Source organism: Sebastes umbrosus, chromosome 15 (assembly GCF_015220745.1).
Source record: "Sebastes umbrosus isolate fSebUmb1 chromosome 15, fSebUmb1.pri, whole genome shotgun sequence".
NCBI lineage: Eukaryota > Metazoa > Chordata > Actinopteri > Perciformes > Sebastidae > Sebastes > Sebastes umbrosus.
In genome coordinates this window covers 5,870,650-5,892,615 of record NC_051283.1, presented here as the reverse complement: position 1 = coordinate 5,892,615, position 21,966 = coordinate 5,870,650, and the positions used below count along the sequence as shown (strand labels likewise).

At 44.3% G+C, this 21,966-nt stretch overlaps 1 protein-coding gene and 1 long non-coding RNA gene across 3 annotated transcripts in view; one reads left to right on the top strand and one right to left on the bottom strand.

Annotated features, from left to right (window-relative positions):
* foxo6b (forkhead box O6 b) overlaps positions 1-12,210 on the top strand; it is a 52,379-nt gene extending 40,169 nt beyond the window's left edge. The window contains exon 2 of the mRNA XM_037795972.1: positions 7,968-12,210. Coding sequence (XP_037651900.1) covers positions 7,968-9,653 — 1,686 coding nt within the window. The 3' untranslated portion in view covers positions 9,654-12,210. The remainder of the gene's footprint in view (positions 1-7,967) is intronic.
* Positions 12,211-13,740: 1,530 nt separating this feature from the next.
* Positions 13,741-21,127, bottom strand: LOC119503469. 2 transcript variants are annotated; one of them, XR_005210326.1, is made up of 5 exons: positions 20,992-21,127; positions 20,726-20,829; positions 20,241-20,320; positions 14,796-14,963; positions 13,741-13,885 (listed from the first exon to the last, which is right to left on the bottom strand). It is a non-coding gene; the product is annotated as an uncharacterized LOC119503469 (long non-coding RNA). The 2 variants fall into 2 exon arrangements; XR_005210325.1 differs by having other exon boundaries at positions 14,796-14,846.
* Positions 21,128-21,966: the final 839 nt, after the last annotated feature.

Here is a 21,966-nt window from a genome sequence, read left to right as displayed (position 1 = left end):
GTTTACATGTGTTTGTACAATGATGCCTGGACGGAAAAGTCTACAAAAAACAAAAGATGTGATTTGATTTCCACATCATGTACAGTCTGCAAAGAGGTGTGGAAATGTCTGGGAACAGTTTTCCCTCTTTGTGTCACAAGGTCCAGTACACAGATATATATATTTTGATATTAGTTGTTGTGTAGAATTAATATAGGAGGCTTTTTTCTCTGCTCAGACACGAAGCTCCGTTGAGAGAATTGCTGGTAACGGAGAGACAGCGAGAGGAAAATAACGGGTGCAAAGGGTTACATCATTCTCGTTGCTATGCAACACAAACTGGATAATTTGCAATAGATGTAATTAGCGTTAGCTAGCTAACCCGGACTAAAAAAAAGGGACAAGGGGGTTGAAAATAATAATAATCAAGAAAATTAGCCATTGCTCTGTTATTGCTGTTCTGAAATGGAGGATGTGGGCACACGACACCCTGCTGAAGAGAGCACACAGTGTGTGACCATTTAAAAGGCTGTTTGGAGACAATGAAGTGTAGGTACAGGGGGGTGGACAAAATAACAGCAACTCACAGTGTAATATCATCTACAACCATGGAGGGGAATTAACCTTTCTCAGTCTGACAGTTCTAACACAATCTGAAACAAAGGATGTACCCTTGAGTGTCTACTGTACTGGATAGGATTAGACTGTATAAATGTTCCTATTATTCTGTCCACCCCCTGTACCTTCAGTTTGGATGTCAACAGTTGTTGAACATGTTAATGGTATTAATCCTGCTTAGTTCTTGGCGACAAACTCGAGGCAGATCATCATCGTCGTATTGAGAATCGTGGAATTTCACTACGGATATCGACTTTTACATTTCTGGTATCGCGACATCCCTAGTCAAGAATGAACTTTGATGCTAAGTATCCAAATTGTATTATACGTCTATTATATGTTGAGCTGTAACTGAGCGATGCAGAATGATTATCATCATACTGAGCACTAACCAGTATGCACAAACCCCGTCATAAATTGTTTCCTGGTCTGGCATTTTGAAAAAGGGGAAAAGTCTAAGAATTGTGTGTTTAGACAGATCTGTGTGTCCACGGGCCATTAGCTAACCACTGGACTGACTATCCCCTGACTCAGTGAAAGCAGCAGTGTGTCAGGGTCAAACTCAGTCACTATTAAATGTATAATATACAGTAGTGGAGCTAGATACAGTGCAGCGTGTTCCCTGTAGAGGAGGAGCAGCAGGAGGAGGAGGAGGAGGAGGGTGGATGTGAGGACAGATTCAGTCATCGTTCTCTCTGCAACAGTCCATCTCCTCCTGCATTAGCAGAGAGGCAAAGGCTGCGAGCAAAGGGAACCAGCATCTCCTCTTCAGAATCACTCTTTCTGACAGCTTAATATATACACCCGAGCAGAAGCAGGGATGGCCGGCTATGGTGCCACGGAGAAAGTCTGCTGGAGGTTTTCACTGATCAGCTCCTCCACTGTGGCTGACAGTGTGCTAATCAGTGACATCTCCCGCTATAGAGCCTTTGATTGCAATGATAACCGTGAGACTGTCTGTCCTCCCTCTGCATGTGATGGTCCAATCCTGCACCAGAGTCATGTTGATATACTGGACACATTAAAGTCACAATCAGGAAGGTCCTTTATTTTCCCTTTTGTCATCTTGTTGTAGCGTTATCCTTATTCTGACACTTAGCCAGCAGACAGTATAGAGGAAAACTGATTTTTCTCAGGGCAACGTTGTGCCCATCCGGCCCGTTTTCATTCCCAAGGCGTTAAATACTGACGCTTTGTCATGGTCGTCGGCGTTCGAAACCACCAGCACCCTTCGGCGCCGGTATGCAACACACCGGGCTTCCATTAACTAAAATGTAAACCCATCTGCGGCGTGAGTGACAGCGGTGATGTAGTTTAAAGAGCAAAAGAGACGTATATGAGGTGGATTGGTCCAACAAACACAGGGCTTTCATTCAGGAGACCGCCCAACCATGTTGAATTTATTGTTTGATTCACAACATTAAGCACGTGTTTACTGCAACCGTAAAGTGACGCCGAGGGGTCTGACAAAGCGTCAGTATGCAACAAATTGGAATGAGAACGTGTTGGCCCATCATGTTAGTCTGTCGTTAACCAGTGGGACCGACTTGTTGTTATCGGCTGTTTGATGGGAATTTGTAACACTCATGTTTTGTTTCCATTTTGTTCCATTTTGTTCCCATTGCATGCGACTCTAGCAACAGTTTCATCTTTTTACCAATAAGTCCTCCAAATTACATCAATCAAAAATACATCATTTGTACAGGAAATTGCAGGAAATGTATTATATCAGGATAAACACCCCTTGAGACGCATCATCTCGGCTTCAAGGGGGTCCCCAACAAACACTCACCAAACAAATGGAAAACAGAACAAGACAAAACACAATGTTATATACAGTAGCACAACAATGATAAAGCAAACAAATAACTACACAAATAACAAACTAGATAACTAAGGGAGGAAAAAAATGACAGTTGCAAGATTGAGAAAAAGGTTTTCTGATCTGACATCGCTGTGGTTAAGATTTGGTTAGGTTTAGGCACAACAATGATTTGGTTAGAGTTTGAGAAAGACTGTGGTTTGGGGTTCAAATTACTACTTTGTTACGGTGGGATGACCTTGGTTGTCATGGTTAAAACCATAACCACTTGGTTAAGGTTAGGGAACGATTGTGGTTTTTTTTTTTTTTTACAGAAAAAGAAGTTGGTTTGATTTGAGCCAAGTTAACTTTATTGCCATTAAAACAGAAGTTATTTTGGGGAGTTCATGGTGTCAAGAGAACAGACAGGACAACACTCAGCTCAGCATACAAATGAAGCCAATAGAGATATTAACATTACACATAACAGCATAAATAAACAAGTCAAGTCAAACTTTATTATCCCGCTAGGGGAAATTTGGTTGCAGCCAGGTATACACACACATTCATCATAAAAACATAATCACGTAATGCAACAATCCAGACAGATACAAACAGTGGGACAAAGAGTACAAAAGTGAGATCACTTAAAATGAAGACTGTGTATAAAACAGTGTCACGGTGTGACTCTGTGGCCAAAGACTCCTCGATTTTTGTTAAGACTTTTATCTATCTCATATTATTTATATTTTTAGTGGTCTAAAATTAGTTCTGATTCGTCTCGAAGAGGATTTGGGTTTCTGGTTTTAGGGTTTTCTGTTATATTCCTTGTTTCGTGCATTTGCTTCCTTTTTTATTTTTTAAGCCACTCTCCTCATGTGTCATCTTTGGTTTTACTTCCTGCCTTTGTGTGTTTTCTCACCAGTTTTGATAGTCTGCCCCGCCCTGATTAGTTTCACCTGTACATACACTCCTCTAAATCAGCCTTGTTTAGTTCTTCCCATCTGATCATGTCCTCTCCTGGTCCCAGTCCACTGCCCATTCTCCTGTCTAATCAATGCATTCCCCTCACCTGAGCTTCTCCGCCCATCTCTCCACCTGCACTTCATCCTCTCGTCAGATTAGTTTGTATTTAAGTCCTGGTTTTCAGCTCAGTCTTGATTTTGTTCTGAGAGTTTCAGTTTTGCCTTGTCTGCACCAAATCTGGTATTTAAATTATTTTCTCAAAGCTCCTTTGGGTCCACCTGCTACACTCTCCGTGACAAAACAGCTGAACTCCAATATGGCCGTCCTTAGGACCTGCCAATAGTAGAGGTCAGAAAGCTGCAGCTGACTGATCCCAATAACTTTGCTGGCTACTTTGACAAACCAGCCAACCCTAATCTTAATGGCCAGATTCGGGTTCTCAAACCAAGCTACAACACAGAAGGACAGAACAGACCCAATGAAATTTAACTAGGTGTACCTAATAAACTTGGCAACTAAGTGCACATGAACTAAAGCAATTTGCATTGAAACAAAATAGCAAGAAAAAAAATGTTACGAAATAGTTATTCCTCCTTTTTTGTTATTTTTTCATACGAATGTCCAGCAACACATGTCAATTTCTGCTCGTTAAATGCATACAGTCTTTTCAAAATAAACTTCCGTCTTCACAGGAAAACAACTTTCTTAAGTTTAGGCAAGAAAACTACTTAGTTAGGTTTAGGAAAATATTGAGTTAAAATAACTCTGGAAGCGACGTTTCCTAAGTATGGAAGTTACATGACAAATAAATCAACATTGACCTCTGGTTTCACACACTGCAACACCGGTCTCCTGGGTGAAAGTCTGGCATTTTTGAAGCACCCATCCACCCCGACCTCTCCCTACGTGGCATTCGCCACTATTTATATTTCCTGGTTCACGATTACATTAATCATACACAATTTCATGGGATATACACAGTGCATTGCTTTTTGTAGGTATAGCTACGAACAGTGTGAGACAGCCTGCACTGGTTATTTATTGAAAGACAGTAACTATAACTATACAATATAATTATTTTTTTGATGACATGTGCTCTACTTGTTTATTTGAAAGTCCATAATTGATCGATGTTGATCAGATTCCACGCACGTAATTATGAACGAGTTTCGTTAGGAAACTAAAGAACTCGAGAGGCCTCTTTATAGCTTCGTGTGTCTTTTTCTAATTTGTTAATGATTAATTAGATTTGTATTGCTCTCCTGTGCTCAGACAATCACCAGTTCACCATATTTGGGCATAGAAAACTGTTCTATTAGCAGTTCCAGCACCAAAAACCTGTCAGTCTCCGCCTTTATAAGAGAATGACAGTTTAATCTTAATACATACAGAAGACAATGCAGAGAGCTGCCACATTATAGTACTACACAAAGTACCAGCAGGTGAAGGAACAGCAGTCTACTGTTGTGGTATAATTGTTGCTCTGGTAGTTGTACAGAAGCTCTGTCTCCCCTCACACACACACACACACACACAAACACACGCAGACACACAGAGACACTAATCACAGCTTGGTGCAGGTAGTGAGACGTTGGGACTACTGGTGATTGAGCCTCCCTGGTGGATTGGAAGCAGGAATCTGACAGACTCAGATAAAAGGCTGTTTGGAGTTGCCTGCAGCATCAAACAGCATCAGCCACCTCCCCTCCTCTCTCCTCCTCCCCCCACCATCACCTCCCCTCTCTCCATCTCTCCCTCTTTTTTGGTTTACTCTGTTGCCATGGCTACGCCCAGCCGGAGCCGTCATGTTGAGGAGGGAACCTGTCAGGGCGCCGCTCTCAGATCACCTGATGCGGGTCGCCTCCACCGGCGGCCTCTTTCACACGGCGTCATCGTTCAATTCGGCTTTGATAAAACTCTGTAGCGCGCCGCGGCTGAGAAGGCCCCATTTTTGTCGTGAACGTCGAGCTCGTGCAATTTTGCCGACCTGGTGTTTTGGAGAGGACCCCCCTCTGAACAGCAGAGAGGGGAAAAAAAACATAAATACATCTCTCCTATCCAATTTCCACGTCTGTGAAGAGACAAAGCAGCGTGATTTGAGTGGACGATGGGACGAAATTACCTGTTTGGAGTCATGCTGAGGGGATGGGAGTGTGCGGAGGGGGCTTCTCTACATGAATGAGAATAGTAGTAGGTAGGCTGATTTGAAACCCACTTAAAGCTGAATTCCCCCTGTAAACATTTGCGGGAAACCTATTACCTGCTGCTCTGGATGCTGTGCTTTTCATAATACGCTGCGACAACAAAGAGGCGTCACCTCCTTTAGCTGGCTGTCCAGTTCTCTGGCTCTGCCTGCTGCCAGAGTACTGTATGGTACATATGCTGACTGTATGGATTGCGTTGGAGGGTGAAATGTAAGCTGCCCCCTCCCATTTAGCAACAATGGGATTAATCACATGATTGTCCGTAGTTAATTACGATTAATCACAAATTAATCACACATTTTTTATCCATTAAAATGTACCTTAAAGGGAGATTTTTCAAGTATTTAATACTCTTATCAACATGGGAGTGGAAAAATATGCTGCTTTATGCAAATGTATGTATATATTTATTATTGGAAATCAATTAACAACACAAAACAATGACAGATATTGTCCAGAAACCCTCACAGGTACTGCTTTTAGCATAAAAAATATGCTCAAATCATAACTTGGCAAACTGCAGCCCAACAGGCAACAACAGCTGTCAGTGTGTCAGTGTGCTGACTTGACTATGACTTTTCCCAAACTGCATGTGATTATCATAAAGTGAGCATGTCTGTAAAGGGGAGACTCGTGGGTGCCTAAAGAACCCATTTTCATTCACATATCTTGAGGTCAGAGGTCAAAGGGACCCCTTTGAAAATGGCCATGACAGTTTTTCCTCGCTAAAATTTAGTGTAAATTTAGAGCGTTATTTATCCTCCTTATCGACAAGCTAGTATGACACGGTTGGTACCAATGGATTCTTTAGGTTTTCTAGTTTCATATGATACCAGTATCTTCACTCTAGCTTTAAAACTGAGCTCACTACAACCTAAAAATTGCAAGTTGCATTAATGCGTTAAAGAAATTAGCGGCATTAAAACAAATTTGCGTTATTATCGCGTTAACTTTGACAGCCCTGTTTCCGGTATTCTCTCGCCTTTCAGTGTGAATGAATGACTGAATGAATGAAAGAGGGGAGAGAGGGTAGAAGTTGTGCAAGGTGATGAGAGGATGGATGCGGAGAGAGGGGAGAGAGAATGAGCAATGTCGTGATCAAGAGACGCTGGGACACAGGGAGGGAGATGAATGGGGCCGAGAGCAGGAAAATTGGACAGGAGGTGGGGAGTGAATGAAGATAGAGAATGGCTCGAGATATCAGGAGACAGAGATTGTGAGCTATGTGCAGGTAATAAACAAGGCAGAAATAGATAGATATCTCCAGAGAGGAAAAAGAAAAGTGTGTGATTGTGCACATGGGGAAGAAGAAGAAGGGGTTGGGGTTGGGGGGTTGGGGGGTTTGTTCCTCCCGAAAGATCAGAAAAGAGCGGGAAAGAGAGCGAGAGAGAGAGAGAGAGAAGGCGGTAAAGCAAGCTGGAGAGAGTGTGAATAATGACACAAGCAGGAAAGATTTGGATGAACATGCTGTACTTAGACTAACTTGGCCAGCTGAGATGATGTGTATCCCTGCTAAGCTCTCCTTTAGGCAGGCTTAGATCTCATCAACTCACTCCAGGTTGGCACCGGCTTCAAATGCCGCTGCGGAGCCCTGGATTAACTATACAGCCGTCACTCAGACACTTAAACAGGGGTCTGGAGAGGCTTATCCTACACACCCCCACCGCACCGCACTACACACCCACCCACAACCGGCACATCCGTCCGTCTTCAAAGCTCCGCGCGGGACGACTTCATCGTAACGCTATATCTGCCTACGGTCATGTTAATTGTGCCATGATTTTAAAAGAGGTTAAATGAGCATGTCCCTCTCCTCCTCCCTCGCCCCGTTTACTTCCCCTCTATCTTATTCCAGGCCTGTATGAGTGTTTTCATTCTGGTGCTCTTCCAGATCTGCTCCTGCCAAATCACGCCTCCCCCCTTCTCCTCCCCTCCCTCTCTGTCTCTGGCTGGATCTCGGGCTCTCATATTTGGAGGCCCTTCAATCGATATGGGCTGTCTGTGATTGGGTTGCCTCGCGTGATTCATTTCTGTAACCTTGGTGATGGTTTGATGTGGAGGCTGCACCCATGTCCATATTATGACTCAGTGAGCGCGTGTGGAGAGGAGAGGCTGGTCAGGGGAGGTATCGATTGGTCCTTCACTCTCCCTGCCCTCTTTGCTCTCCCCTCCATCTCCCTCTCTTTCTTTATCCATCTTTTTTCCTGGCTTGCCCGTGCAGCCTTGATAGTTTGGCCATAATTTGAAATGACTTTTGTGTTCTCAAGAAATGATTATTTAACCCTAAATGTTCCCCTGGGTGTTAATGTTTATCTTTTTTCTCACTCTATCTCCGCCTCTTCCTCCCTCCCTCCTCTCCCACCTATCTCCTTCCCATTTTTCTCTCTCTCTCGTTCCAGAATTCAATCAGACACAATCTGTCCCTGCACAGTCGCTTCATCCGGGTGCAAAACGAGGGGACGGGGAAGAGTTCGTGGTGGATGCTGAACCCAGAAGGAGGGAAGATGGGGAAAGGACCCAGACGACGGGCGGCCACTATAGACAACGGCACCCGCTACCTGAAAACCAAGGGTCGCATTAGCCGAAAGAGAGCAGGCGCCACGGGCCTCGGACGGGGACAAGGTCAGGGGGCCGGACCCGCGATGCAAGGCTCCCCCGAGCACGGCAGTCCAGCGGGGAAAGGAGGTGTGGGCATGGGGGGTGAGGAGTACGACACCTGGACGGACCTCCATTCCCGCACCTCCTCCTCTGCCTCCACGCTGAGCGGCTGCCTGTCCCCGATCCTGGCTGAGGCGGAGGCTGACGAACCGGAGGAAGGCAGACTGTCCTGTTCGGCCTCCCCTCGACTGTACCCGAGCCCCACCAGCACCCGCTCCCCGGCCCTGGGCACCGGCGGCCACTGCCCGACCGTGGAGCTGCCCCAGCTGACTGACCTGACGGGGGCGATCAGTCTAGATGAGAGTGGCTACCCCCAGCCACAGCAAATCAAATGCAACGGTTACCCCTACGTGCCTGCGCCCAAGGCAGAGGGCTCCTACTGCGGGCCCATATACGGACAGCCTTCCCTGGGCATGCTCCGGCATCACACTCCCATGGAGACCATCCAGGAGAACAAGCCAGTCAGCTTCCAGCGCCCGATGAGGGCCTACTCAGAGAACAACGCCCTGCAGAGTCTGCTTACCGGCGGCCCTCCGTACTGCAGCAAAGACACGGTGCTGGGTCCGGGACGGGAAACACACACACTAATGACACAGGGGACCAATGGCGTTCACAGCCATAATCAGAATCGCAGCCACAATCACAACCACAATCACAGCCAAGAGCACGCTCACAATCCCAGTCTACACAACGGCCACGGCTCAGTCCACGACCAGAACACAACCCACCATCAGAACCACAATCAGGGTCACAAACACCAAGCCAGCCTCGACTACAGCCACAGCCACAAGCCCCACCCCGCCCACGACTACGGCGCGAGTCACGAGCACGGTAACAAAGTAAACGCCAGCCACGATCACAACCCTCGCTCCAGCAGCCAGAGTCACATGCACAACCCCCATAACCCTATGCACAGCGGGCCTCACCCCCAGGCCCTCTCCCCACGGGTTAGCACCGACATCCTGCAGCCCTACAGCCTCAAGACCTCCAACCACTACGGGCCCCGACCACACCTCCCGACATCGCCGTCCCTGCCGCCCAACCCCGCCGGCGTCATGGACGTTCCCCAGGACCCCTGCCGCCTGGCGTCCGCGCCTCACCCCCGTCACCAGCCTTACCCCGGAGCTCACCACCTCGACTCCTGGCACGGCTACTACCACAACACCCACCAGCCGGGGAACGCTGGTTACCAACAGCACAACTCCCACAGTAGAATGGCCGCCAACCTGGAGATGGAGAACGTCGCTAATAGCCTGGACTGTGATGTAGACTCCATCCTGCTCAATGACTTTATGGACACGGAGGGCATGGAGTTCAACTTTGACGGCTCTCTGTCCCAGGGCATGGGCATGGGGATGGGCATGAGCTTGGGGGCGTTTGCTTGCCCTCCACCAGCACACAGCAACCAGAGCTGGGTGCCGGGGTGAACCCACGCCCAAGGGGGTTTGGATAGACACATGACCGGAAAGCTCACCCACTGGGCCAGGCTGCTGGTGGGCTGTACCCTTGGACTGACTGACTGTGATTCTGTTTCTCTGAGACTGTAGAACAAAATACGTATTGTCATTTTGTTTCCTGGGGACTCTGTACACCCCCACATCCTACACTTCCTCTCTTCCCCCCAAAACCCTGTTTATAAAGCCTTCTGTCTCCACATTGAACCTGCCCCCAATGAGCCCAGTCCTAAAGCCCCCCCCCCACCTCCCTTGTTCATGCCCTTCACTTTGTTTTTTGTTTTTTATGGTCTCCACCCATTCTCGTCCTGCCTGTCCTAAGCTCTCAAGCACTTTACATCCATCCTTTCCATACAGATGCAGTAACACAAAGACCAGGCAAAGTCGCGTTGCGTGTTGGCTTAAGTTTAATGTATGCAATCCACTTTACAGTATTATCTCCTTCTACAAAGGAGGTGTTGTTTTTGACTTGAGAACGTGATCAAACAGCTGCATAAATATCTTTCAATGTGGAGGTGCTCTCAGATTTTGGGGGGGTTAAAAGGCACGGGGAGGCTTTGAGGTTTTAAGGATGAAGAGAAAGAAAAGAGTTTTTTAGCAGAAGAGGGAATAAAAGGATGGAGGGTATAGAAAGGAAGGGAACTCCAGCAGGGTCAGTGTGACTTCTCTCCCTGATGGACCGTGGTGCTTCCTGTTTGGTTCGGTGCAAGAGGACAGTCATACATCAGGCAACCATCAGCACCACTCCAATGAAATGCAACGTCCCTTCTTTAATCTCCAAAGTAATGCCAGAGTGATGCATCGCTATTGCAAATCTAATGCGCCGCTCTGTGTTTTTTCAACACCCCCCTCCTCTCTCTCTCTCTCTCTCTCTCCTCAACTCCGGACACACCGGCTTAATGTGTTTTGGCGAAAGTGATGATTAAAGTCACTCTGCACTAAATGGGGGAGGGATTGAAAGGGGTGGTGTTGGAGAGGTGGGGGCATTGAGGGGAGATGATAGGAAAGGAGAAATGCAAATATTCCCTGTGTGCCTCTTCCTCTCCATTTTGTGGATTTATGTAGCTTTCCCCGTAATGAAATAAGCAACGATCAGAGCCCGCCGTACATCCCGAGGAGCTCTCTGATTGGCCTGCCTCGGCGTGGCTCCTTCACCGGCTGACCCCAGAACAGCTTACCGAGCAGCTGTGGTCAGGCCAGGATGTTGATGGAGCTGCCGTCGTCAGACCCCAGTCAACCTTGTCTAATTCACTAACACCCAGGTTCAAGCCCACTATGTGCTTTTTACTCCTGCGAATTGCACACTGATGAACAGCGTCAGCAGATTACTATTTGGTGCTATCTCCTCTTCCCAGGCACCCTCCTATCACGCCGCCCCATCCCGAGGTTACTCGGAGGGTAAACAAGAGTAATTAACCGCCAAACAAGATGGATGATTTATGCAAGTGTGTGTATTCGCTCATCGGCACAAAGTCATAATTCTTCCTCCAACGCGCCGAGAACAAGGAGGGCGATTTTTTGAGAGGTGACGCCCGGGCGACAAGGTAAAGCGGCTGGCAAGCGGCGTGCTTACTTATAGTGTCCTTCAAAAGCATCCCACTTTACAAGCGTTCCCCCGCCCCCCCGTCCAGGCCATAGCTTTTACTTTGCTGTCGTCTTTTCTTGTGCTCGTTCTGTGATTGTGCAGTTGTCTGTCCTGTTTCAATACAGCATGGATAGAAAGCTTTTGTGTGCATTTTTATTTTCTTCACTCGCAGAGGGAAAACAGTGCAAAAGGGGAACCCTTGTCCTGGCACCTGTCCCACTCAAGATAGAGGAAATAGGAACAAGAGAGAGAAGAAAGGTAGATACAGAGAGAGAGTGAACGGGAGGGAGGGAGCTACATGAGTAGGCAGGATCTGTGAGACTGAGAGAGATTTTCCAGCTCGCTAGCTTTCTGTAGAATTGGCTGTTTGAATCAGGCCAAATGTCAAGTGCTACTCAGCCAGCTCCAGCGAGCTTTGACCAGAAAGCCACTTCTCCCTCCTGATCAAGGACAATGACGGGTATTTCCATACACATTTCTTTTTGCTTTCTTCTTCCCTTTTCATGAGTTAAGATGGCCCATTGTTGTAACCCAACTGTAATTTGTTCTCTGGCCCGTGTGCACTTGTGTGTCAAGCTTCTCGTGGGTGTGCGAGTGTGTGTGTGTGTGTGTGTGCGTGTGTGTAGCACAGTGATGTTCAAGAAATGATTAAGGGGAATATTGTTGAGAACTAACTTGCCCTGGTATTGTCCATGCCTGGATGAGTGCAGCATACATAATATATACAGTTTATATTTATTGGTTAGGGAGATGGGTCTATGGAGGACCGCTCACTGCTTTGTCTTCTTGACGACAAAGAGGCAGAATGCTATTTCAGTTGGACTACATTTCATTCTGTACATAATCTATATTGAGAAAATTGTATTATAATTTTTTTGCAAATATCAATTTCTTTTCTAAAATGATGTGTCTGCTCATCTGGTGACCGTAAAAATAAAAAAAACAAATAAGAACATGATGTTTTTCCTGTGTGTCTCTGTTATTTGAGTATATAATCACAATGTTCACTGCTGTCAGGTGGAAACCTTGTATCTCCTGCATATGAAATCTTAAAGGGGACATATTATAAAAAAAGGTGAGATTTTCATTTTTTTTTTTATTATAAAGCAAGTCCTATATAAATACTGTGTAAGTATCGAAACGCTCAATCCACAGGGAAATACACACAGCCAGTATTCAGAAACTCTGCATTTGAAACAAGCTGTCAGGATTTCTGTCCATTTGTGATGTCACAAATATACAATATTTAAACCTTTTATGCAGTTTTAAACATAAACATTCTAAATGTGTCCCAGTTTATTCCTGGTTGCAGTGTATGTGAATGTCATCAACTGACAGGAAGTACACATGTACCCAAGCTGTTGCTTAGCAACGCAATCCTGTTGCAATTCCGTCGCAATTCCGTCAAAATGCACTAAAACGGAGCGTTTCAGAAAGAGGGTAAATACAGGCATATTCAGGCAGACAGCATGAGGAAAATAAAGTTTTTTTTGAACATTACAGCATGTAAACATGTTCTAGTAGAAACACAAAATACAAGTATGAACCTGAAAATGAGCACGATATGGGACCTTTAAAGAGGACCTATTATGCTTTTGTGCTTTTCCCCTTTCCTATAGTGTGTTATATAGTTGTGTGTGCATGTAAAAGGTCTGCAAAGTTACAAAGCCCAAAGTCCACACCAAAGGGAGTTACTCTCCACCACATTTATTTATTTATTTATTTTTTTTAGCCTTTATTTAACCAGGATTAAAATTCTCTTTTCCAAGAGTGTCCTGGCCAAGATAGGCAGCAGTACAATTACATGGTTACAGACATAAAACAAACAAAACAATTTAAAACAAAGAGCAAATTACAGAATCATAACATAAACAGTGCTCTCGAGAGGCCTGAAACGCCTTGCTTGAAGCCCCGCCTTTTCTTCTGTAATGTGGCGATGTCACCAAGTAACACATTTGCAAAATACCTAGCCGCTCAACCAGAGCGTTTCAGAGAGAGGGTGAAAAGAGGCGCTGTAGCACAGCCGGTATGAGAAAAATTAAAGCGTGTTTTGAACATTAAAGCACGTAATCATGTTCTAGTAGAAACCCAAAATATGTATGCACCTGAAAATGAGCATAATAGGTCCTCTTTAAAGAACTATAAAAAAAAAAACATTTTTAAATCACACCCACATCAACAAGTCTATTTTACTGATGTAGCCCAAAATCACAAATCACAAAGTTGTCTCATGGGGGTTTAGCAGCTTACAACACTCTCTGTCATTAAGCAGGGAAAACCTGCTTCCAGGACATACAGACATGTAATACAGTAGGTGTCATATATACAGATCAGAGAGAAATAGCAATAGTAAAACAATATGGAGGATTAGAATACAACATACAGTGGAAATCTGTTATAGTGATCCTGGTCAAATTAATCACTATAAGCGGATGATTATTATAACCACATTGTTTTTCTTTTTTTTTTTATTTCTCATGCAGATTGACATTTGTTACATTATTACATGAATATAATTAAAGACACGGACAGCTTTTTTTGACTGTTTCAAAACAGCAGTTTCAAAAGTGGAAAATCTTCACCCTGGTCGGAGTTTTACAAAAGCTGTTTTCAAAAACGCCTTTTGGGTGTAAAGACGAAACACATAGAAAAAGGACTGCGTTTACAAAAATACCTATGTATATTATGGCCTCAGTGAGTACAATTTTATTATCACAGATAGAAATGGCTGGCCAAAACTACAAAAATAAGAACATGAAAATCACCAGAAGTGAAGTTACGAGGTTTTCGCATTAGAAGTAGTCATAAGAGCTAATATGTTATACAGTTAACTTCAGATATTAATAAATATATGAGGAAATATATCACAAGATACATCATTAGCTGCATGTGTGGGGGTGTATGCGTCTGTCCGTGAGTGTACATGAAAGTGTGTGTGTGGCGAGTATTTCTATAGAGAATGTGTGTGGGGGTGTGTATATAAGGGAGCTCGTGGGGAGAGTGTATCATCTGGGTTTGTATGTATGTGGCTGCATGAGCTCGTTTGTGTGTGAGTGTAGGAGATAATATGAGTGTGTGTGTGTGTGTGTGTGTGTTTTTCAGGGAATTCATGTGCCTGTGTGTGTTTGTACATGTACACATGTGTGTTTATCAGACTGTGTATGATGAAGAGTGTAACACACCGCTATATCACCCCATACTGTACCTCAGTTTTGGGACTGTCTGAGTGTGTGTTTGCGTGTGTTTTGGTGTGTGTGTGTGTGTGTGTGTGTGTGCCTCGTCTAGCGCCTGTGTGATAAGGCTCGTTAGCAACCCGATGCCATGCCACAGCTGTGTCTGTCCCAGCGGAGGCTTCCTCACTGAGGGACTGACTGCATCTGCACTGCCATACTGTGCGCCACACACACACACACACACACGCAAACACACACACATGGCGGTGTCCTCATCGCACCCTCACCTCTATGGCTCTGTGTGTGTGTGTGGCGTGAGCCTGCAAAGTAATACATGGTTAGTTAGCAGCAGCTCACCTGACAAGATGGCTGATCCCGGTATACCTGGGAAGATGGCGGCACCCAGCGCTACACACACACACACACACACACACGCACACACTGTCAGAAACCAATAACAGCTCTCCATCATCCCCAGCTCATGCCGTTGTATAAAATATGCCTCTCGGATGCTAGTTAGTTCATCTGGTAGAGAGAGGGGAAGGTTAGTGTGAGACAGAATGCATAATAAGGACGGGCTCCTGCTGCACTCCATGCAAATGTGAAGCCTGACGTGTCAGAGCCGTGATGGATCTGTTCTGACAGACACGGTGACAGCCCGGTGACAGCAACTTAAAAACCTACACCCCTTCCCCCCTCTCCCTCTTCCTCTCTGTCTCTCCCTCCTCGTATATATTTACAACCGAAGCATCTCAATGCACTTTTTCCTCCTCCCTAATCTCACATGTTCTTCTGCAGCTATAGTTCAGAGACGTCCCCGTATTTCACAGAGTGTGGAATTTTGTGATCTGACAAAAGGTTGTAGGCTGATATGCGAGCTCTGTACTAGCATACGGTATCTGCATAAACTGTGCGCTGCTGAATAATGTGTAGGGACTGTCAGTAAATATTAGTGAGAAAAACTCTCAAATCCACCAGATCCCAGGAAAACTGCTGCGACTACTAATCAATCCCTTCTGAGATCATGCAAATCACGCAATCCAATGGTAGAGTTTTGTGAATAATAATTAGCAAATCATTTTTGATGAACTGTTTTTTGAGTTGTCGTCTAACAAAAGAATCAGAAATTCTGTGTAAAAGGCTGTATTATTAATGAACTAACACTCAAATCCCATTTAGTTTCACCAATAAAGACCTGACACTGAATGACAGATAATGTTGTATTTGTGTCTTATTGTCTCCCTGTGAAACAGACCGATGCAACACATTCTCACTCTCAACTCGTCAAATAGCGCCGCTTGGTCGGTGCCTATTGGCATTGGAGAACGATGCACAGCGGTACCCCTCTTGCGTTTCTTTTTTTCAACGGATCTGGGATGGTGTGTCAATATACGCTCGTTACATGATGATGATTTGTGAAAATCATAAATTCGGAACTAATATAAAAAATATATTACGCCTAGCAAAGAGGAATCTTATACTTACAGTTAATTTGAAGCGCTATTGACTTTACAGAGCTGTCTGTCGACATATGTTATGAACGTTGTTGTCACTACCGCATTGCATTGTGGGATATTTATACCGTCGTAGTGTCCAGTGTTAGCATACTGTAATATTTTATAAATAGTATGCAATTCGCGTACTATTGGGTTCATACTAAGGCTTCGGACATAAAAAAGCTCAGTTTTAGCGTACTAAATAGCATGTTATTACTTTCCTTTATTCCTTGTATCTATAAATGACCTATTTATTTTGCTCTTCAGTTCATGCTTTTGCTTTTGACGTTGATCGCTGTTTCAAGATTCACTGTTCAAAAAATGTTTTATGCTGCTGTACCCTGCCTTGTCAAATTTGAATAAATGAAACTGAAACTAATCTTTACTAAAAAAAAAAAGTAAAACTAGAATGGCACTCGGAGAGCGCAGACCTCCGCCAAGGTGCCTGACTTTAAAAACAGATCACAGCTTACAGCTGGCGGAACCGCGAGGTGGTCGGCTTATTATTATTAACACGGTGTGTTTCCGTGTAACGTAACGGCGGATGCCTCTCTCATTCAGCAGCCTTGTTATGTCTGTATAATGTTACACTACGTTGTCTGTCATCCCGTCATCTACCGCTTTTTTCTTTCCCACTGCGGACGGCCAGCAGCTCCCGCCGCACCTCGGAGTCTCGCTACACATCCACACACGTATCTCTCTGCTCTCAGAAGGAAGGAGGCGGGGTCATGCGTCATATACGTGTCATCAGTTACACTGTGCATGTGTTATACCTTGCGGTCTTAATGCTCAGGCTGATTCCTGAATCCGGATAATGATTCGGATCGCCACCAAAATCTAATGGATTGTTCATTGTGCCACACTCCACCCCTCCAAAAAATTTCATTTAAATCCATCTCAAACATTTGGAGTAATCCTGCTAACAGACAGACAGACAAACCTTTGTTTAATGTTAAATTGTAGTGTCTTTTTAGGGGAAAATTATAATTTTTTCCCTAAAAGCACAAAAAAGTAAGACACCATGTTTTAGCCATCAGTATTGTGTACAGATCTGTATGAATCCAATAAGCTCCACCAATAGGACAGAACTACTCACTTCTTATAGACTTTATTACAGTGGGTTTACGGTATTAATTGAAGGGAGTCACACTCTCGATGCAATTGCATATATTAATACAAATTCAGAGACATCACTTGCAAGTTTATGTTAATGGCACAGTAATGGGTAACCTTGTTAGGTTGTTAAGATTTAAGTGATATACTGTAACTAATCTTAGTGACCGCCCACGCAGATGTTTCACCAGTCACATTACAGTACCGGATGTTACAGGATGTCAATACCAAAAACTTAATGCCCACTACAGAAAAATAAATTAGACAGAGATTTCTGATACATGAAAATAAAAGGAAGAGGTGAAGAAAACAACAAGTCTGAGTCTATAACCAGCAGGCTCCTGCCATCGCCGTTCCAAACAAGGTAGGCTGGCAGCGAATCATAAACCATTTCCAAAGGGTATTTGTGGTTAGTGTTAGCGGATGTTTACTGTAGGTCAATTTCACTGAGAGTTCATCAAGCAGAGGTGTTGTTGCTATGGTTACTTTTACAGTTTAATATACCTGGTGCATTAATTTATAATGGTGGTAAAACTGTGCTCCGGGGGCTTTGTTTAATGTGTGCGGTTATGTAATCTTAATGGACACCTGCCAGCTAATCAGGAATGTCTTTCATGGCCATGGCTGGTTGCCTAAAGACAACAATATTTGTCTCAAATATAAAGCACGCAAACTTAAAAAAAAAAGCAAGCATTTTTTCCACAGTGACAATTTTCTTTCTGTACTTTCTATTTAATTTCTCATCCACAGAGAGGATGTAAAGTGTACCACTGGTGGTCATGCTGCACAGTTATGTGTCGTGATCCGGTTTCAGTGGCCTCCTGACCCCATGCAGCTCCCAGAGAGACACTGGGACGGTGCTGATGGGACTTCCTGCTGGCGGCTGCGTCGCAGTGTGCTCACTGCTGCGGTTTATTACAGCAGAGCCTCCCCAGGGATTCAGCTGATGGCGAACATCAAAGCTGCGCCTGGGTATATCAGAACAGCGAGAATGTGGGTGGAGGTCATCTCCAATGAATTCTGCCTCATATATGGGACAAACGCCTTCAGCACGTTGCATGAATGCTCATTATCAATTCATGGAGCATTGAACACTCCCGGTTTCTCTTCAAAAAAAATGTTCACGTCTTTAAAAGGGAGGTTTTTTTTTCTTTTTTTTGAGCATGAATTTCGACAATTCAAACTTCCGCTCAATGACAAGCTACGAGTCCCACGCTGGAAAAAGGTCCCATGTGTTTGAAGCATCTAGGCCGCTCCATCTTTTTGATCAGCAGCTCGGCTGTGAATTCTGCAGATCAGAAAGTGGATCAGAGGCTCCCCGGGGACCGCCATTTACGCCTGCCACCAGCGGAGGATAGAGAACGTAATTAAGAGTTTGTTAAGATGCCCAAATTCCTTCTCATTTCCACCCGCCTCCCTCCATCCGCCTCCCATCCCATCCCTCCTCCTCCTCCTCCTGCTCCCAGTAGCTCTGATCTCGCCACAGATTAAACCTCTCATTCCCCGAGAAGACGGGAGCCATGGAGGGGAGCTGCATCTCCAGCCACACAGGCTGATTATCTTAAAGAGTAATTAGCGAGTGTGACAATCTCAGAGACAGAGCGCTGTGTCGACATGATGGAGATGGATTATTCTGACTGGGGTGTACACAGGCCCCTCTGAAAGGCACAAGAAAGAGGAGTGCATGTGTTGCATGTGCGTTAATTATCAGTGTCACTCACTCTTTATGTGTCTTTATGTGCTCGTTAGTAATTACTGTTCATGTATGTGTATGTATCAGTGGCAGTCAGTCAGTCAGCGAGCAACTTCAAACCACCGCAAGGCAACAATTATCCCCCTCAATAATACCCAGCTCAGGCTTAGTACATACTGTGTGAGATTTGACACTGAATGCTAATTGATCTGAAAGTTGATTGTTACTTTTGTGGGGGGAGGGTGAAGACTTGGAAACAGATTTTTCCATGCATAGAAACGTGTCTGGGTCGGACAGTATCAGAATATATTTCATATTTTATTAACGTTATTGGTGTTATCCACAGGAAGACAAAAGAAATTTGCATAACATACATGTAGGCAAAGAGGGCTTAAAATGCCTGGTATCAGCGTAGGGATATCATTTTATTTATTGCGTTGTTCCTCATCATCATTCCTCCCTACACTCAACCTGCTCTCAATATTAAAAATAATAGTTAAAGTAAGTCATTTTAAATCTGTAGAGACTAATTGAAAGAAGGGCTTAAAGAGCTATTAAAAATGAATTAGCTTTAATGTGAGCATGAGGAAAAGTTGAAGCGATATATGAGGCGTCTTTGGTAATTAGACCCCGTCGTGACATCATTATTTTACAGGGGGTAGTTGCGCCATGATCCGTATAGAAATATGATAGAGATTGAAGGACAAACCTAGCTGAAGATCTGGGTGGTTGTAATCAGGAGCCGGTTGCGCAACCCTGAAAATGACGTTCCCATACAACTAAACTGCATTTTCAATTCTCAATCGAGGAAAACATATTTTTTTTCTGGTTTCCCGGTTTCTGTTTAGGGGACTCTCCATTGTTCCGACAACCCATTATTCCGAAACCCCAATAGTTTAAAAAATGTCCTATTGGACCAAAAGCCCATTTGTCCGACAGCCGTAATCCCAAAAACAAACGGCTATTATTCCGAAAGCCCATTGCTCCGAAAACACACGCCCAACCGCACCAAATGGCATATGAATGACACGGTATGTCATTTCATGCACAATAATAATAATAATTGTTGCTTTTGCCATGTCATTTTTACGCCATGTAGTCTGTATTGACTGCAATGCAAACGCATCCACGTAAATATGCTGCACACATTTTGTGGTTGACGGGATGGTGGGTTGGATGGGTCCAACAAATACAGGACTTCCAACCAGGAGACTGGTGTTTGTGTCCCAAAGTGTTGTTGAGTTATTGTGAAGTTAGTCGGTGAAAGTTAGTGATGTTTCTGTACTTATTTGATGTTTTTTACATATGTGTTTTACTTAGTTTATGTAATTATTTAGAGCCCAACCGTGACGTTTTTCTTAAACCTACCTAAGTGGTTTTGTTGCCTGAACATAACCACGACCATTTCACGGTAACAACGTGACGATAAATGACATGCAAAAGCCTAAAATGTATCATGACAAATGTAAATGTAAACATTGTGTTATTCATATACTGTACCTTCCATGGGATCGGGTTGTGAATTGTGTAGAGGTTGGTGGTTTACGTGATTCAGACGCTGAAATGACGGCTGACAGCGGCTGAAAAAAGGAACCGATTTTAACAGCAACCAGATAATTGACTGTCAAAGGTCGTGGCAAAACCTGGAAAATTTATAGTATAAGTTTATAAATTACTTTCTTAAAGAAGCTCTCCTTGAGTCTGTGATAGCGACTGAAAATTGCCTCACAGATCACTGCTGATATTTTAAATTTCAACATGTATTCAATCAGTCTGTCTCTGAACAACTCCTTTCATTTCTTTCTTTCTTTCTTTTCATTAATTTGTTTTATTAATTCACTGAATTAATTCACAAAGCCACGGGTGTGCTAATCAACTTGTGTCCTAGTTCTTGTCTAATAATGAAATTTATTAGGCTTGTCTTTATTTAGATATTATTGGCAGTAGTCCGCTGGGGAAAAAAAATCCATTTGTCCAGTTATTACCTTCTGGCCTGCCTGCTGTCTGCAGCTGCTCATTGGTATGCAGTCTTTGTGATAATTGTCATAATCATCATGCAGCACCTTTACTTTACCGGTAGAGATTGTCTCTATGGAAAAAAAGTAAAGCAGGTATGCTGACATATTGGAAAAACTTTATATTTCTACTCCAATACATTTCAGAAAGGAATATTACGTCATAATCTGCCCGACTTCATGTGTTTTTTTGCTTCATTCATGTTTAGTTCTTCCTTTTTTATTTTGTTACTCACCTCTCCTCTCCTCTCAAATCACTTCACTTCCTGCCTTTGTGTGTTTTCCCGCCAGTTTTGATTGTCTGATCCGCCCTGATTGGTTTCACCTGTCTCTCGTTAGTCCTGCAGTCACCTCCTGTTCACCTGCTCTCACTTCCCCTGACCACGACCAGTCTAGTTCCTTTGTTTCTTGCCAGTTCATCTTTTCACCCAGTGTCCAGTGTTCCCGCCCCTCTTTCTGAGTCTTGTTTTATTTATTTATGGTTTATTTCATAGGGACAGATACAATATACATAGACAAACTGAAAACATACGATACAAGTAGATGCTAGTCACCGGGGCAACAGCTCCAGCAGGGGACCCCACACTTTAACCAGATCTGACTGGGGGATCCCGAGGCGTTCCCAGGCCAGTGTGGAGATATAATCTCTCCACCTAGACCTGGGTCTTCCCCCGTGGCCTCGTCCCAGCTGGTCGTGCCTGGAACACCTCCCTGGGGAGGCACCCAGGAGGACATCCTTACTAGATGCCCGAACCCCTCAGCTGGCTCCTTTCAACGCAAAGGAGGAGCTTCTCTACTCCGAGTCCCTCACGAATGACTGAGCTTCTCACCCTATCTCTAAGGGAGACGCCAGCCACCCTCCTGAGAAAAAAACCATTTCGGAAAACTAGGAGATTGGAACAGAATTCTTTTTTTCTCCCTGCCTTTTGTGTTCCTGTTTTTTGTTACCTGTCTTTGGATTAACCTGTTACCTTCCCGCCTGACCTCCACTTCCATTTGGACTTTATTTCGACAATAAATAATGAATCTCTTTTCCACCACATTTATTATTTATTGACATTTATAGTTAGTTACAAAGCATATCAGCATCACCAACACACTCTCATCACAACTCGGCACACACCGCCGCTTTGACTCACCTCATGGCATCACTTTTTTTGGCATCAAAACCACTAGAGTTAGGTTTAAGAAAGAACCACATGGTTGGGCCT